The 17,182-nt window shown below is 45.9% G+C and overlaps 1 protein-coding gene and 1 long non-coding RNA gene across 2 annotated transcripts; both read left to right on the top strand.

Moving 5' to 3' along the window:
• The first annotated feature begins 887 nt into the window (after positions 1 to 887).
• LOC133905136 (uncharacterized) lies at positions 888 to 2,729 on the top strand. The gene is made up of 2 exons (XR_009907571.1): positions 888 to 1,470; positions 1,569 to 2,729. It is a non-coding gene; the product is annotated as an uncharacterized LOC133905136 (long non-coding RNA).
• A 9,121-nt stretch (positions 2,730 to 11,850) lies between these two features.
• LOC133904720 (scarecrow-like protein 34) lies at positions 11,851 to 14,637 on the top strand. Its single transcript, XM_062346222.1, has one exon. The coding sequence runs from the start codon at positions 11,978 to 11,980 to the stop codon at positions 14,135 to 14,137; it is 2,160 nt and encodes a 719-aa protein (XP_062202206.1). The 5' UTR covers positions 11,851 to 11,977; the 3' UTR covers positions 14,138 to 14,637.
• The last annotated feature ends 2,545 nt before the right edge of the window (positions 14,638 to 17,182 follow it).

Raw genomic sequence — 17,182 nt, 5'->3', positions numbered from 1 at the left:
AAATCTATGTAGTGTGAATTATTTTAAATTATAAAACTAATTATATAATTTTTATACATTAGATATTCTTATAATTTAATTAAATGTTAGTTAAAATATATAAAATTTAATTTTTTTTAAAAAAATATGTTTATTATTTTTTAGCGGAGGTAATATGTCAAAGACTCCAAGGAGGATAGTAGATCACCCTGTCCACAACCCCTCCTTGTTTCTTGGGTGTAGCGAGTAGATAATCGATAGATCATTTTTGTTGTAGATTCTGGGCATGGTTGTGTGGCCCTTCCAACTTTATTTGGATGGAGAGGAATTTGAGCTTATGTACCGTAGAACCGAATTTTCATCGATTCCTGAAGCATCAAATTTGTATGCATGGTGGAACAACAATTTGCATCTTGCCATCCAAGTAGGGAAGGAGGGAAAGGGTTGAGATTGTGCTGGCATGTAAGTGGGACTAGCAGGTTCTATGTTGTTCCTTCTTTTTTTTTTCTTTGTCTTTTAATATTAATATATTTATTATAGTATGGTTTCTCCAACTGAGTAGAATTAGCATAAAGAAAATTCTATAAGACTCGATCTCACAGAAAAAGGATCTCTTGTGTATATCATGTATATTCTTCTTTCTCTTAATTACACATATCAACTGTTAGATTAAAGAAAAACAATATAGATCAAAAATCTCCTAGCAGAATTTCCTTACCAAATAGCAGGAAAGCAATGAATACATACAAGCTGCCATTGGCTGTCGTGTGGGCTCTTCCCCAGCCTTGCGCTAGCTGCCAGGCGGCTGGGCCACCTGTCGATCACATCCGGCGAGCAATGCAACCATGCAAGAATAATCTTGTAATTTTGGTTTCATGGAAGGGCTTTGAAGGGCCACTCCTCAATATTAATCTCCTGTCTGCATGATGTCAAATCGTGCCATGCACATAATCTTTTGGATTCCTTGTCCCTGATGTATGGGGAGAAAAATGGACCCAACCCATCATAACCAAGTTCATTGATTTGGTGGTTATGGCTGCATTGCTTGATGTCCTATCTAGCGTAGTTTAAGCACATAGTGGTCATGAATTATGATGTTGCCTCTTGGTTTGGTCTCCCATCATATTGCACCATGATTAGAATTGAATTTTCAAAATAAAGAAATTCTCGCAGCCACTCAGAGCACTCACTAGTGCCATCGGAAGGCATCATCTGGTCTTGTTTAAACTAGGTAGATCTTACATGGGCGGTATCTTTATGGTAGTGCACATGATCGTCACACCGGATCAAACATTTATTGGGGCGCAGAAAATCACTATCCCTAGCTACGTGTAGCTTGGACTAATTGGAGCAGATGATGATAAAGTTTGTCTCTATTGTTTGAGATTTTAGGATTGAACAAGATGTGACCGGTGTCGATCCCTTTGGTGGCTATCAGCATCGTGGTCATGGTTGCTGTCGATAGCAGTGGGCTCGTGCATACATTTTCATGTATATCTAAGGATTCATGTAACTTTGTTATTGTCTTATGTTTTGTCCTGTATAATCATTTCTGATAATAGATGGTGATGGCTTGCTATTATTTGCAGATCATTCTGTAATCAAGCTGGGAATTTCACTTTCTGCACATAAAGTTATAGTTGAAAGGGAACAATCATTCAAACTTGCAACTAGAAAAAAAAATCTGCTTGATGATCGGATAAAATAAGTGGAATCAAGTCACCATCTTGCAACTGGTGCTGTCGATATTAGATGCTGATAACAAGTCTTTTACTGTTTACTGTGGGCATGCCTATTTCATTTTAAACACTTAATTTAACAGAGATTGATACGTTTCTTCCCCCCCCCCCTTCCTTAGTGAGCGCTTCTTGATTACTCACAGATAAATAAATAAAATAAAATAAAAACTTGTTGACTACTCTTTTGTTGAGATATACAAGAGAGAAATTTTAGTCTTGGCCTAAACACCTTGGTTAAATAGTGCAAATTGGATCGAATTTGTTCTACTGAACTGTCTTTCTGCCTGTTTAGCCTGGTCTAAATGCTTCTTTGTTGGGCAAGCAGAATTTGGGGTAGCTGCTATAATTCCTATAGGAGGCTTTAAGTTGTTTTCGAGGTTTGCATGGTAAAATGATATGTTGCCTAATTCCTGTTAAATCGAGCACTTTGCTCCTTGTATTTTGCAGTATAGCTTAAATTACCAATATAGCAGGCTTTTTACTTTTTGTTTGCTTCTCAAAGTGCTTTTGGCGTTTAAAAATTCTTTTGCAAAACTATCTACTTCAGTGAATCAGATAGCTTGAGCAATTGACACCTTTTCTTTTCCTGCCTAGTTGTGTTTTCTGATACTGGTCTTGAGTTTTCTATATACCCGAATTAACCTTTGATTATTTTGACAAATTTATAAACTGGGGCCAGCCGCAAGTCAAATCTGTTGCTTTGTTGTTGTTGATCCTGGCAGCCATGGACCATGACGAGAGTCACCAAACGTCTTCCCCTTTTTCTAAGCTATCACGTGGGCAAATGCATGCTGTTTGCAATTGAGTGAGACTAATCAGCCTTTGATTCGATGCAATGACATTATTGGTTCCTTGACCGAATCTGTGGAATAATGTAGCTAATACTCCCTCTGTACGATGTAAAGCATGCAGTTAAAACTCCCTAGCTTTGATAATTGATTTAAGAAGAACGACTTGGATTGTTCATATGTAATAGTATCATCATATTTATCATGAAAAACATTTCCATAATATAGTAATGTTATTATTATTATTATTATTATTATTATTTTCATATAAATAGTAGATATCAAAGCAGCATATTACAGGCCGTAGCGATCTCCATAATGCCATATTTATGTACCTCTGTCTTGACTACCAACATAAAGATGTTCCTTTTCCGGCATTACCTAGATACTAGCATGCATGTTGACATTTTGTTCTTTTTTTAATGAATCTGGCATGAGGATTGTCCATTATATTAATTAGAAGAAAACCTCATGGATTACGAACAAAGAGTTAAAAAAAACTAGAAAATAGCAAAAAACAAGGTCAGGGAGCCCCGCAAATCCCTAATCCAATGATGAAGACCTATTCTCGCACTATAAGATGCCCAAGATGGTACGCGCCTGCAAAAACCTAAATCTTAAATGAGCAGTTTCATCCTTGATAATTTGGACGATTTATCATGTGAGCTGCTCTCAATGGTGACATTTAAAGGTGACCAAGTGGGTCGGATCAAGTGGGTCAGCATGAGGCACGGCTATTTCGGCCCGGTCTAAGCACGGCACGACAGCTAACGGGTTAGGCCGGACCGGCACAACAGCTTGGGTCATGCCTGTGTCAGAGATGTGGCACGATGGATCGGTATGTACAACTCTTTTAACTGTTTCTATTTTTATAATATCTTATATAATTTATTTAGATCTTATATAATGATAGTGTGTTTGACTCTCAAACAGAATATTTCTAGCTTCCACACATGTCTTCTCTCCAGCGAGCCTTGCCGTTGCCGGTCACTCGTGCGTAGCGTCAAATACAGGGATGGCAGCCTCGCCTACTTACCTGTATACCCGTGAGCAATTAGAAAGAAATGTCGGGAAGAAGAAGCGATAGAAACGTTCTTCGTTCATCGCCTGCATGCATCCTTGTTCTTGGCCTACTCTGCTCTGCTAGCTAGAGTGGCCAGATGATAGTCAGTGAACAATTTGTTGATTGCGAAGGTAAGTGGGGCTTATCGCTCGAAGTACGATGGAGAATTAGAATTCACTTAAGTGGATAGTTTTCTCTCTTCTTAATATTCCTAAATATTTACTTTCTTTGTTTTAAAATAATAGATGTATTTCTTTTAGACTTGGTCTTTAAAGTTAGATTTTAACTAAGATTTTGTTATAAAATATATTATTTATAGCTATAAAATCTATGTAGTGTGAATTATTTTGAATTATAAAACTAATTATATAATTTTTATACATTAGATATTCTTATAATTTAATTAAATGTTAGTTAAAATATATAAAATTTAATATTTTTTTTAAAAAATATGCTCTATTATTTTTTAGCGGAGGTAATATGTCAAAGACTCCAAGGAGGATAGTAGATCACCCTGTCCACAACCCCTCCTTGTTTCTTGGGTGTAGCGAGTAGATAATCGATAGATCATTTTTGTTGTAGATTCTGGGCATGGTTGTGTGGCCCTTCCAACTTTATTTGGATGGAGAGGAATTTGAGCTTATGTACCGTAGAACCGAATTTTCATCGATTCCTGAAGCATCAAATTTGTATGCATGGTGGAACAACAATTTGCATCTTGCCATCCAAGTAGGGAAGGAGGGAAAGGGTTGAGATTGTGCTGGCATGTAAGTGGGACTAGCAGGTTCTATGTTGTTCCTTCTTTTTTTTTTCTTTGTCTTTTAATATTAATATATTTATTATAGTATGGTTTCTCCAACTGAGTAGAATTAGCATAAAGAAAATTCTATAAGACTCGATCTCACAGAAAAAGGATCTCTTGTGTATATCATGTATATTCTTCTTTCTCTTAATTACACATATCAACTGTTAGATTAAAGAAAAACAATATAGATCAAAAATCTCCTAGCAGAATTTCCTTACCAAATAGCAGGAAAGCAATGAATACATACAAGCTGCCATTGGCTGTCGTGTGGGCTCTTCCCCAGCCTTGCGCTAGCTGCCAGGCGGCTGGGCCACCTGTCGATCACATCCGGCGAGCAATGCAACCATGCAAGAATAATCTTGTAATTTTGGTTTCATGGAAGGGCTTTTCTAGGCGGTCGTGAGCTGTATTAACTTATGTACGTAGCAGGAACTAATAGAGCTTTAGACCCTTCTGAAGTTAGTTTCCTTGAAAGTGGACGAGCAATGGATTATTTGATACTATTAAGATATGAATTTAAACTGCCCTGATATTGTAGTAAAGGGCCGTAATTTGAACTTTTCCGACAAATATTGAGCTACACATGGTCCCAAACAGGACGGCTACCCTACACCCGGACGTTGGGAGAGTGGTAAATCATTGAGATGTCGTCCTCAGTTGCTTCTTAATTACGCGTTTGTTTGGTATAGTTTTAAATTTTTTATAAATATTTTGGTTTCAATTTCTTCTTAAAATGTTCCTATGGTAAATCAGAATCACTTTATACAATCGTTTGACTAGCAGGACGAATTTTGATTCTCAGAGAATGGCAATTGTAAATGAGAAATAAGTGATTTAGAAACGAGAGAAATCAAAACGAGAGAAATCAAATTGTCTGTTTCTCCCTCAAAGTATAAAATAGAATCACTTACTAAAAGCATTGTTTGACAGAGATTTTACTAATTCTGAGTAGAATATGAAACTTTTTTTCCTGCCAAACGCACCAAGGTAGCTAAGCAGCTGTAGTTTTTCCACAGGTTTATCAAATATGTGAGACTCTTATGGTGTGGTCTCGCAATCACACAACAATCATTTTTACATAAATATAAAAAGACACTGATATTTTACGCGTGGCTATAGCCGCCTATCGTCGACTACCAAAATGTGCAGCGGAAAGCTGATGGAAAAGTTGCTACGGACAAAAATGGCAGCCATCATCATCAATCTGAAATCTGAAACACTTTTCCTGAAAAAGTATACATGCCTCTAGACCCTACTATGGTGTTCGGCAACATATGCGTCCCGAGGCCTTGAAATCGACATGTCAATAACCACTTGGCCAAGGAAAGAGGCTAATAAGCTTCTTCCCTATTTTGTTCACCAACAAAATGTTCAACCGTATCCATAATCACAAGTTTTTTTTTGGTTCCAACGACGTTTCCCTTACTTTCGATGAGTGGCATTGGTCCGAGGATTGTAATTTAGGATTTAGTTTAAGATCCAGATAGGTCATTTTGTAACAATTTTCAGCATATGACTATGTTCAATTCCTTCCTTTTTTTAGAAATGTACACAAATATGGTACACTGTGTAGCGATTTATACATTCATAATATCTTTCTAAAAAGAGTACATATGCCGCCGAATAAGAGTTTCAACCTGCAGGTAACTGTTGTCAAATATAAAAGAAATAAGAGTGTGCCATCATTATCATCCCGATCTTACAATACATGCAATCATCCTTCTTGATCACCCGCCTCCGATCCAAGAGGTAGGAGTCATCAAGAGATGGTCCAAGATTACAGGTACAAGATGGGGAGGAGTAAAACAAAAGCAAACAATCTTGATTGGGTTTGCAGCACTATGTTAGTCTCTTTTCTGTAGGCTATTTTTAGGAAAGATATTATTTGTGGTTTTAGTGTTGCTGTAGCACGATGAAAGAGGAGGAGTACGTGCAACATCTCACTCTTTGAAGGTCATTGTAATGGAGTTCACTATCACACAAAGGCTTATCTCACACGGCTCAGAAAACCTCATTCCACATGGTTTTTGAGCCGTTACATTTATATCGTCAGAGATTACCACCCATTATCTCCCACGAGCAAGTAGTCGTGTGAGATAATCGCTAATTGTGGGAGACAAAATGGCAGTGATATTTTGTTCTAGAGACAAAAGGATAAAAAATAGTAAAATGTGCCCCCAAAAGCCACCCCCACTTTTTTTTTAACTATTTTCGCCAGTGTGTTGCCTGAGATTTGAACTCAAAATCTCATACCTCTGACCCATCCTTCTTACCACGTTCCAACTTGTGTTCATGCCTAGGTTTTAAAATATATTCTTTTTAACCTGTTATTACTATATACAGGTGGCACCGAAATTTAAACACAAGATCAAATTTAAATCATACATTAATATAGATATTTAAATCATACATTAACACATGAACATAAGATAATTTAAACATAAGTGAGTTTAATTTAAAAATTGATCTTTTTATTATACACAAAAGAATATCGGTACATTTTATCTTTGCATCATAGCTACACTATCCTAGCCTTCTTCATCGGCGCCATCGTCACAACTAATAACTAATCTTTTATAAATTTAAACAAAAGAAAGATCAGTTACTAAAAAAAATCTGGATTTATACAAAATCTTGCAATCTGGATCGCCATCATCTACACCTAACTAATCCTAAAAGATCATACATCTCTTGCTCGGCTCACCACCAATGGTTGCATTGTCACTGCAGTCAGAGTTGCCGTCTGTCGTCATCACCCTCGGTGCTAGCATCGCCCTCGGTGCTGGTGTGGCCCATGGTGTTGGAATTACCCACGCCTGTGAGACCGTCAGGGTTAGTGTCACCCTCAGTATCATCCACGATGTTGGCCTTCTCCTCACTGCCAGCCTCCTCACCACCGGCCTCCACCTCTGAGTGCAAGTTGCTGCTGACGGATGCATCATCAGCCTCCTCCTCTTCATCCTCCTCATCCTTTTTCTCCTCCTCGTTGGAGTGAAGTGGTATAGTCTCCTCACCCGAACTTGGTGGTGACCAAGTACCCTCCCACCACATGTCGAAGTCCTCATTGTCATTGGCCTCCTTGTAGGTGATATGCCCTAGAGGCGATCACATATACGGATTGGATCTGCGAGTGAGATTTAATATGATTAAAGGTCCATTAGGATTTAGAGTCATAATGGGTTTTAATATGATTAAAGGTTCATTAGCGTACTCTAAATAAGAGGAGGAGCCATGGGTGCAAGAGTGGATCCTGCCACAAAACCCTAGCCGCCACCTCTTTCAGTAATCCATGTGAATCCCTAGCTGGGCGCGCGGTGCTAGCACACCGGCGTACGGCATTCCATCCCTGTACATGTGGATACCGTAGAGACACTGCTGCTATTGTGGCGTTAATCTTCTCTGCGTGAAGATCACAACGCTGTACATGCTATATTGTCGATAAGGTAATCGACTACTTCCTCTTCGTGATCGAGGCCTCCCCGTTGTGGTCGAGGATCACGCGGTGACCACTTGGAACTGGTCGTAGGCTGCTAAGAGCTAGTCAGGATTTCTCGGATCTAGTCGAGGAGCACGACCACCTGCTTGGAGTTGGTCGAGGAGCACGACCACTTGTGTAGGGCTGGTCGCGGATCTGATCGAGAAGCTGCTCGAGGAATTTGACGCGCACGACGTTAGATTGATATACTCCAACTCTTCTTTCGCTACACCGCGCGTCGAGCGGTAACGATCTATGATCTCTGACTAGCATGATTTCTTGAGTGAATACGGTAGAATTTTTTGTTTTAGGCTAGCGTAGCCTACCTGTTCCCTACACTCCTCCGACTCAATGGTGAGCTCAAAGTTTGTCCCCTTTTGACAAGACCTTCATGGTCTCCTCCTCCTCTACATCTGACATGCTTGGATAAGAAGGAGATGGTGTAGAGAGCACTAGCGGTGGCGACGGAGGAGGAGCGGCCATGGGGAGGCGAGGCGGAGGAGCTCGCGACAGCCAAGAGGTGAAGGAGAGAGGCAAATGAGGGGGGGGGGGAGAGAGAGAGAGAGAGAGAGAGAGAGAGAGAGAGAGAGAGAGAGAGGTAGCCGGCCAATGGGAACTTAAAGGCCAGCTAGCATGGGATACAAAGCTTATTTTTCTCATCGTGGGGTAGAGAAATCATATGAGAGAAGATGGGCCATTTGGTATCCCCACGATTCTAGAGTATTTCGCACGGTTCAACAGTGGATCTGTCGTAATATTATATGTGACGGGATCATACTAGAACCGTGGGAGATACTGGCTATCTCTCACAATTCCAACCATGTAGCTTGTCACACATGGCTTTCAATTGGGACCGTAGGAGATTTTTGTCTCGCCCTAATTGGACGCGCCTCGCATATTTTTTTTTGTTCCAAAAAAATGTGAGATAAGAGGTCTCACCTAAACTGTTTTCTTTGATAGTGTCATGCACAGATGGACATATAGAAATAAGCTGCAAGGTGTACACTACTACAGAACTAGTCAAAAGTAGTTGCACATCAATGCCTGTTATATAAGAACCAGAACTAAAAATATATCAGTGTCGATTCTTAAGCTTCCATGTGTGAACATTGATCGAGGTGTTAAGAACCAACACTGAAACAGACTATCAGTGCCAACAACAAGCTGGGAAAGACTTTCGCGGAGAGCCTTCCACCCACCAACCATGCATTCGAACCGGCACAACGCAATCATCGAAGCCGCCACCAACACCTCACGCGCATGCTGCCCACAAGGCCACCACTAACGACTGGACTCCCCATGGGTCAAAACAGGTGGAAAGAAGATAGATCGACAAGGGGATGAGCCCAATAAGCATCGGGTGGCCAAGACGGGGGGAGCGACATGAGGTAGGGAAGCACCCCACTGTCGCTAGATCTGCATGAGAGGGCATCGGATCTAGCCACGATGACCTTCGATGGCCACCACATCGGGCACCACGATAGCAATGCTCACCAAAGTGCCAACAGCAACAGCCAAGCCGCGAGGCATGGAGCCTTCGCGCACCACTGCCGACCACCACACGATCCGCACCAACGCCACCTCACTGTCACCGACACCCTCCGCACCAACACGCACCGTCGGCCTCCGCACTAACGCAACACCGTACCACCAGCCTCCATACACATCTCCTAGCGACCGGCAATGACTGACACCTAAGCCAGGGAGGCGATACCCCTCGATAGCCTCCAAAAACCGCGCGTCGTTGCCACACCGCACCACTGCACCACAACCGCGCATCGGCCACGTCAAACCCATGGCGGTGAGATCCACGCACGGCCAGGGGAGCTTCCGCACCGCGTCTCTTATCGCAGTCGCTCCACAACAACATTGCATCGTGCCACTACACTGCAGGGCACTGCATCAGAGGAGCCACCACACTGCTGCAGGGGAGCCACCGCACCATTGCAACAGGCCACTTTTGTCGCACCACCCTGCCCTACGTTGCACCGCGCCGCACCGCACTGCAGGGCACTGCATCAGAGGAGCCACCACACTGCTGCAGGGGAGCCACCGCACCATTGCAACAGGCCACTTTTGTCGCACCACCCTACCCTACGTTGCACCGCGCCGCACCGCACTGCACCACTCTCCTGTGGAGGCCACTGATGCCAACAGTGTGTGGAACCGGCCACTGACACCCCGATCCAGCCAATGGCGTCCGGATCCGACTGCACATGCACGGATCCCACCGGCGGTGCACAGATCTAGCCGCAAACGCACGGATCTGGTCGACGACGTGTGGATCCGGCCCACCGAAATCAGAAGGAGGACAAAGTCGCACCATGAGACCGCCAGAACGAAGAAGAGAAAAAAAAAGAAGAGAGTAGAGGGAGGAAGGGCACGACGGGAGCCGCTTGGCCCGTCGCTGACTGCCACCACCACCGTCGAATGGCAGTGGCTGTGGTGGACACACTGAGCACGAAGGTGGGCCTAAGGGTAGCGAGGCCAAGTCACCTAAGTCGCCCTTAGGAGAGCGACACGAGGGCCGAACAACCTATTGTTATTGGATAGACGTCGTCGTTGAGTTTGTGCTTTTAAATTGGCCCATGCGTGATATATGACCCATGATGCATCCATAAAAAAACCAGTCCAAACAGCAGGCAAAACTTAAGATCGATCGCCAAGTGAGACGTGACCGGGTCCACTGAGCTAATCTTTGCTAGCGCCCATTTCCGGCTTTGTTAGATCGCTTCCATAGTTCGCCACACTTTTATATGACGAGCATGGTTTTTTTTGCGTGCACAACGGCTATGATAAATACGAGCTTCTGGCAAAAAAAATGAGTCGCTGATAGATGGATTTCGGTGGACGAAAAACGTTTGAGAGGCCAACAGCGTGCCTATACCAGTGCATACTCTCCTTTTTTTTCTAAGAGGAATACCAGGGCTTGCTTTTTTTTTCTGTGAGGAATACTAGTGCGTGCTCTCTCTCCCTCTTTTTTTTCTGTGACGAATACCAGTGCATGCTCTCTCTCTTTTTCTGTGAGGAATACCAGTACATACTCCAATTAAGTATGACAGTGAGTTAGGTTTGAGTCCACATCTTATTTTGCACCCGCGAGTACCTCATGCTCCAAAATCCCGAGGCACATTAGGCCTTACTGCCCATTCACACACCACACCCCTGCCCCAGCTGCTGCACCCCGCCACCGCTAGAGCCTAGTGCGACCTCTTGTGCCTCGTCGTCCCATGCCTCCCCAGTCAACAGAGTATAACCTGTGCGTGGGCATCTCAGACGATGGTGCGACTGTGCCTATCCCTTGCGGTGAGGTGGAGCGGATGCCGGTTGTTGTCCTTCATGTCGCTGCCTGCGGCGCCGGCGAGGGAGGGTGCGACAGAAGGCACCTAGCGGATGTCGATGACGAAGGAGGCGAGGGGCGCGAAGGGCAAGGGAGGACGCAGATGAGCTGCATGAAACGTAGGTCAAAGAAGACGACGCTACTTTCGACCCCATGAGCGAGGAGGTCCGTAGGGCTGAAGTCGATGCAACCATTGTTACTGCAGCTCAGCAGGCCCGAGAGCATCATCACAATGGTGCTGTCGGCGGCGCGACGATGTAGGATGCCATTACGATCACGTAGAGGGGGAGGGAGCGTTGCAATGTGTCTCTCTTAGATTTTGCTACGATTTTACCATCAGGTTTTGGATCCCCTCCGAGGTCAAGAATGGGAGTGGATTTACATCCAATTTGATTTTCATATTCAAATTAGGTTTCATTTTTTAGTATTGGGATGAGTACGTTTTTGCTCCACCTAATCCTCACCTGATCCGTTGCCACCCCTAACTCCATTGCTCCGGTCACCTGCACCGACCGGTCAAGCCCTGTGGGCCTCATCGTGCTAGATCAAGCCCGAGCCCGAGCCCGAGCCCAGGCCCGACCAAACTGGAGCCCACGGCCGCCGTGCGGCGCAGAGCCATGCGGCTCGCGATCCCCTTCCCCTTCCTTCCCTCCATTCATCATCTCCAAATCCCCCAATCCTATTTGCGCCGCCGCCGCCTTCGTCGAACCTTCCTTCCACTCCAGCTCCTACAAAACCACTAATCCCTCCTCCTCCACTCACCCCGCCCAACCAACCCCCACGCCGCCATGGGCTCCTCTTACGACCCCTCCCCCTCCCCTGGCTCCGGCGCCGACGACCTCTTTCTCTACCTCTCCGACCTCACCCCGGCCTCCCCCTCCTCCTACCTAGACCTCCCGCCCACGCCTCACAACGAGCAGCAGCCCTCCCCCGCCGGCAACGGCGGGGGCGGGACCGCCGGCTCTCCGGAGGACCTCGTGCTCCCCTACATCTCCCGCATGCTCATGGAGGAGGACATCGACGACAAGTTCTTCTACGACTACCCCGACCACCCCGCCCTCATCCAGGCCCAGCAGCCCTTCCTCGACATCCTCTCAGACGACGCCACCACCCCAAGCGGCAGCAGCGGCAACACCCACCCCTCCTGCTCCTCCTCCGACGTCGCCTTCGACGCCTCCGCGCCCCTCACCCCCGCAGCCGTCAACTCCTACCCCACCAGCTTCGAGGTCGACCTCGGCCCAGCAGCCTTCTTCAGCGCCAGCGCCAACTCCGACTTCATGAGCTCCGCCTTCCTCAAGGGCATGGAGGAGGCCAACAAGTTCCTGCCCAGCGAGGACAAGCTCGTCATCGACTTCGACGCGCCCTCCTACTCGTCGGGGGACTTCCAAAGGGGCGGCGTCCAGGGGTCCAACAAGTTCCTGCCTAGCGAGGACAAGATCGCGGTCGGATTCAACGGCGGTGCCCCTGCTCCTCCCGCGGCGCCAGCTGTGGCGGTGAGCATGAAGGAGGAGGCTGTCGATGCGATGCCTGGAGGCGGCGGCGGTCGGGGCCGCAAGAACCCGTACGACGACGATTTGCTGGAGCTCGAGGGCGGCAGGAACAGCAAGCAGAGCGCGGTGCAGGGGGAGGACGACGCCGCGCGGGACATGTTCGACAAGATCATGATGCCCTCCCACGAGATGTGCGTCGAGCAGATGCAGAAGCTGCGGATCGCCATGCAGGAGGAGGCGGACAAGAACGAGGGTGGGAAGGCCGGGAACGGGAAGGCGAAAGGGCGGCGCGGCGGGAGGGAGGTTGTGGACCTGCGCACCCTGCTCATCCACTGTGCGCAGGCCGTGGCCACGGACGACCGCCGCAGCGCCACCGAGCTGCTCAAGCAGATCAAGCAGCACGCCACCCCGCAGGGGGACGCGACGCAGCGCTTGGCGCACTGCTTCGCTGAGGGCCTGCAGGCCCGGCTCGCTGGCACTGGCAGCATGGTGTACCAGTCGCTCATGGCGAAGCGCACCTCGGCTGTGGCGTTCCTCCAAGCGTACCTGCTGTACATGGCCGCCATCTGCTTCAAGAAAGTGGTCTTCATATTCTCAAATCACACGATCTACAATGCCTCCCTGGGTAAGAAAAAGATACATATTGTCGATTATGGTATACAGTATGGGTTCCAGTGGCCATGCTTCCTGCGACATATAGCAGATAGGGAGGGTGGGCCGCCGGAGGTGAGGATTACCGGCATTGACCTCCCCCAACCTGGGTTCCGCCCGGCTGAGCGCATTGAGGAGACAGGGCGCCGCCTTGGTAAATATGCCCATGAGTTTGGTGTGCCATTCAAGTATCAGGCGATCGCGGCATCTAAGATGGAATCCATCCGCATGGAGGAGCTGAACATCGATCCAGATGAGGTGCTCATCGTGAACTGCCTGTATCAGTTCAAGAACTTGATGGATGAGAGTGTTGTGATTGAAAGTCCAAGGGATATCGTGCTCAATAACATCAGGAAGTTGCGGCCTCATACGTTCATCCATGCAATTGTGAATGGCTCATTCAGTGCCCCATTCTTCGTGACACGGTTCCGGGAGGCTATGTTCTTTTACTCGGCCTTGTTTGATGTTCTGGACACAACCACCCCAAAGGACAGCGACCAGAGGATGCTGATTGAGCAGAACATCTTTGGGCGGTCTGCACTGAATGTCATTGCTTGTGAAGGTACAGATCGGGTGGAGCGTCCTGAGACGTATAAGCAATGGCAGATGCGGAATCAACGAGCAGGCTTGAAGCAGCTGCCATTGAATCCAGAAATCGTGCAGATAGTGCGAAACAAGGTCAAGAATTGCTACCATAAGGACTTTGTGATTGATGTAGATCACCAATGGCTCTTGCAGGGATGGAAGGGGCGCATCCTCTATGCCATCTCGACATGGGTGGCAAATGATTCTGGCTCTTATTTTTAACCGTTTCTTTACTCACTTGTCTACAAATATAGATGTAGCTATACCATCCATTATATCTAGTGGCTGTATGTTATGTTTGGCCCAGTTAGTAGCCATGGTTCTGTGGACTTTGTGACTCAAGGTACGTCTATTCAGAATTCAACATGAACTTGTTTCCATGGGTAGATTGTTTTGCTCATATGAACCAGTTCATGCAATTTAGGTTCTGAGGAACATGGGTAACACAAGATGTGGGAATTCGTGTAGAAATCCATGCTTGGATGTAATGTGAATTAGATGTTTATGCAGTCTTGTTGCTTAGTGCTATGTAGATTCTTGATCTATGTCCTGGTCTGGATAATGTTCGCAGCAGCATCGCCTGTGCTTGTGCCTTGTGATCAATCCAGTCAGTTGATCAGGTCGTAATTGACACTGGTTACTCTGTATCCGGTGCTTACTGCACCGTGTCAGACTGTAGCATTGTACGATAACGTGATGATGCCTGGGTTTTGTCTGGTCTATGCTGTTTTGTACATGAGAGCTCTTTCCAGATGCTAGTCTTCATGATTCATGTTTCACACCCTTGATTTCTCAGAGAAAAAGAAATCCCTTCATCTCTCCCTTTCTCTCTCTCTTCTCCCCCTCCCCTGACCCGACGTCGTCCTGTGCCACGCCGTGCCATCGCGTTGCCCCGCAGGCAGTCCTCGCGCCCCGTGCCGCTCACCTCTCACGCTCGTGCAGCCGTCGTCGTCTATTTAAGGGGTGAACAATGCACTCGTTTCCCTCCCCCATCCGCACCACACCACCCTCTCCCTCACCTCCGCCGCCTCCCTCTCCGAGCGCCGTCGCTACCGTCAGTTAGCTCCCTGCCGTTTTTCTTCTTCTCTCTCTCTCCCTCTCTTCTCCCCCCAGTGGAGCGTACCTGGGTCTCCTTTGTCATCGCCGGTCGAAGCCCTCGCTTCCTCGCTGCCGCTAGATCTGCCCCGCCGGTCGGATCTAACCGTCGCCACCATGCCTGCCACCGCCCCGTCACCCTTCTCTCTCTCCCTCTCGCCTTCTCTCATTCTCCCCGTCAGATCAGTCGGGCCGGCTCCCCTCCCTTTTATCTCTCTCGCGACTAACAGGTGGGCCCTGCCGAGCCAAGCCGCCGAGCCAATTCCCGAGCTGAGCCGCTAAACCGAGTCGATTTAAAAAAACCAAAATATTCCAGGAATATTTCATTCTTTTCTTTTTTCTGATTTTCTCTCCTGGCAAAACTTTCAAAGCTCGTTTCACCTCCGTCCTAACTCTGTTTTCAACGATTCTTCTACCGATATTCATCTAAATTCGAGATCTATCCAATCATATCAATTTCATAACTTTTGTAATTTATTTAGTTTTTATTTTAATCGTTTGATTGATTGTGTGCGCTTTTGTCGTTTGTTGCGATTGTTAGAGGAAGGCGCGTTCGAGGAAGACCTTGAGGATTTGGAGTTTGAAGGAGCAGACGAGGACTTCAACGAAGGCAAGTCTTACACCGTTGATCAAATTGATCCTAAGTTTTCAAATACAACCCGTAGAGCCATTGTTTTAAATAATAGGGATATGCATGATTAAGTTAATAGCTGTGATTTAAACAATATGCTAGAATAGTTATGACCTAGCTTATTTATGCCATGCCTTAAGATTGTTACCTTTATTTTGTTAAAACCCTAGAAGATCCCTAACATCAACTATAATGATTATTTGGATGAATGCTTGTTTACTAGCATACTTAGGATTGCTTTGCTAAAAAAAAAAAGAACCAGATTGTTTACATATGTTAATCATTCATTTTAAAAAATGTGAAGTGTTGTGTGCTTAGTGCGTGTGCATGTAAAACTTGTGTTCTGGAAAACTCTAGAGTATTGTTGACGAGGGTGAGTAAGGTACCCATAAAGGTAGGAACTACCTTGGAGTAAGGTTCGCCTTTGTGGTGTTCTTGCTGGAAGACACTTACCTCGGTCGTATAAGGACCGGTTCGCTGTGACATCCTACCTAGTATCCATTTGTACAACCACATGGCCTGAATGTGCAGGACTTGACCTAACCTCTCCAACTTAGTTCGGTACCCACCTGGAGGCTGGTAGTGGCAATGGGGACCAGGAGAAGACTTGGGTGGTGCGTAGCTCAAGGTCCCGGTGGTGATATTGTTAAGGCTATATCAGAGCTTTGGGGTTGCTAAGTGGTCCTTCCCGTAGATCTTCTAAGGCCCATGGTATCTTAGTGCCCTATGAGTAGATATTGTGACTACGTTGTGAGGTCGTTGTGTCTCGTAATGATAACTCCACCAGTTGCTAAGGTGGGAGTCTGTACATATCTTGTGGGTAAAGTGTATAATCTCTGCAGAGTGTTAAACCTATCCAGATAACCGTGTCCTCGGTCAAGGACATGCTATGGTTCAGTCACAATGATTAGCTTTTCGGTATGAGTACCTCCTTGGTGTGTAAGTGGGCAATGTGCTCGTATTTTCAAAAAACGAAGGAGTTGGCTATGTACCTTGAGTATCTTGGACTATGTGTCCACCGACAAAAGAAGTGTGGGAAATGGTGGATGGAAGTATCTCCCTCAGGGCCGACACCCCCCTTATAAGCTCAACTTATGTGTTACCCTCAAAAATGCTTTTAAGATGGTCTTTGTAAATTGAACCTTGCATAAAAAACTAGCTTTCTGTAAAACGTAAAGACTCTATAGTCTTATCCTTGATCTACCTCTATGCATCTAGTGTCCCTCCTTGAGGTAGGACTTGCTGAGTACCTTATGTACTCACACTTGCTATTTATGAACCCAGATGATCTAGAGGCCGATTTGTTGAAGGAGAAGATGAAGAATAGAGAAGTTGGTTTCGTCTGCACTCAAGATGCTTGTAGGACATGCTTTTGCGTTATTTCTGTTGTGTTGTGAGGGTTTATTTAATTATGGACCTTTAGTATAATAAACTTTGTGATGTACCCTAGTATCATACTTAATCGATGTATGCCTGTGATATCTACTTTTGTTGGAAATATACGTACCAGCTACTGATCTAAGGACTGGTATGAGTTGCAC

Source organism: Phragmites australis, chromosome 22 (genome assembly GCF_958298935.1).
Source record: "Phragmites australis chromosome 22, lpPhrAust1.1, whole genome shotgun sequence".
Lineage (NCBI taxonomy): Eukaryota > Viridiplantae > Streptophyta > Magnoliopsida > Poales > Poaceae > Phragmites > Phragmites australis.
Note: the sequence above shows the minus strand (reverse complement) of the source record. Positions and strands in the feature narration are given on the sequence as shown.

What these genes read in the sequence shown, in the direction of transcription:
- LOC133904720 (XM_062346222.1), top strand. Translation starts at nt 11,978, where the DNA reads ATGGGCTCCTCTTACGACCCCTCCCCCTCCCCTGGCTCCGGCGCCGAC.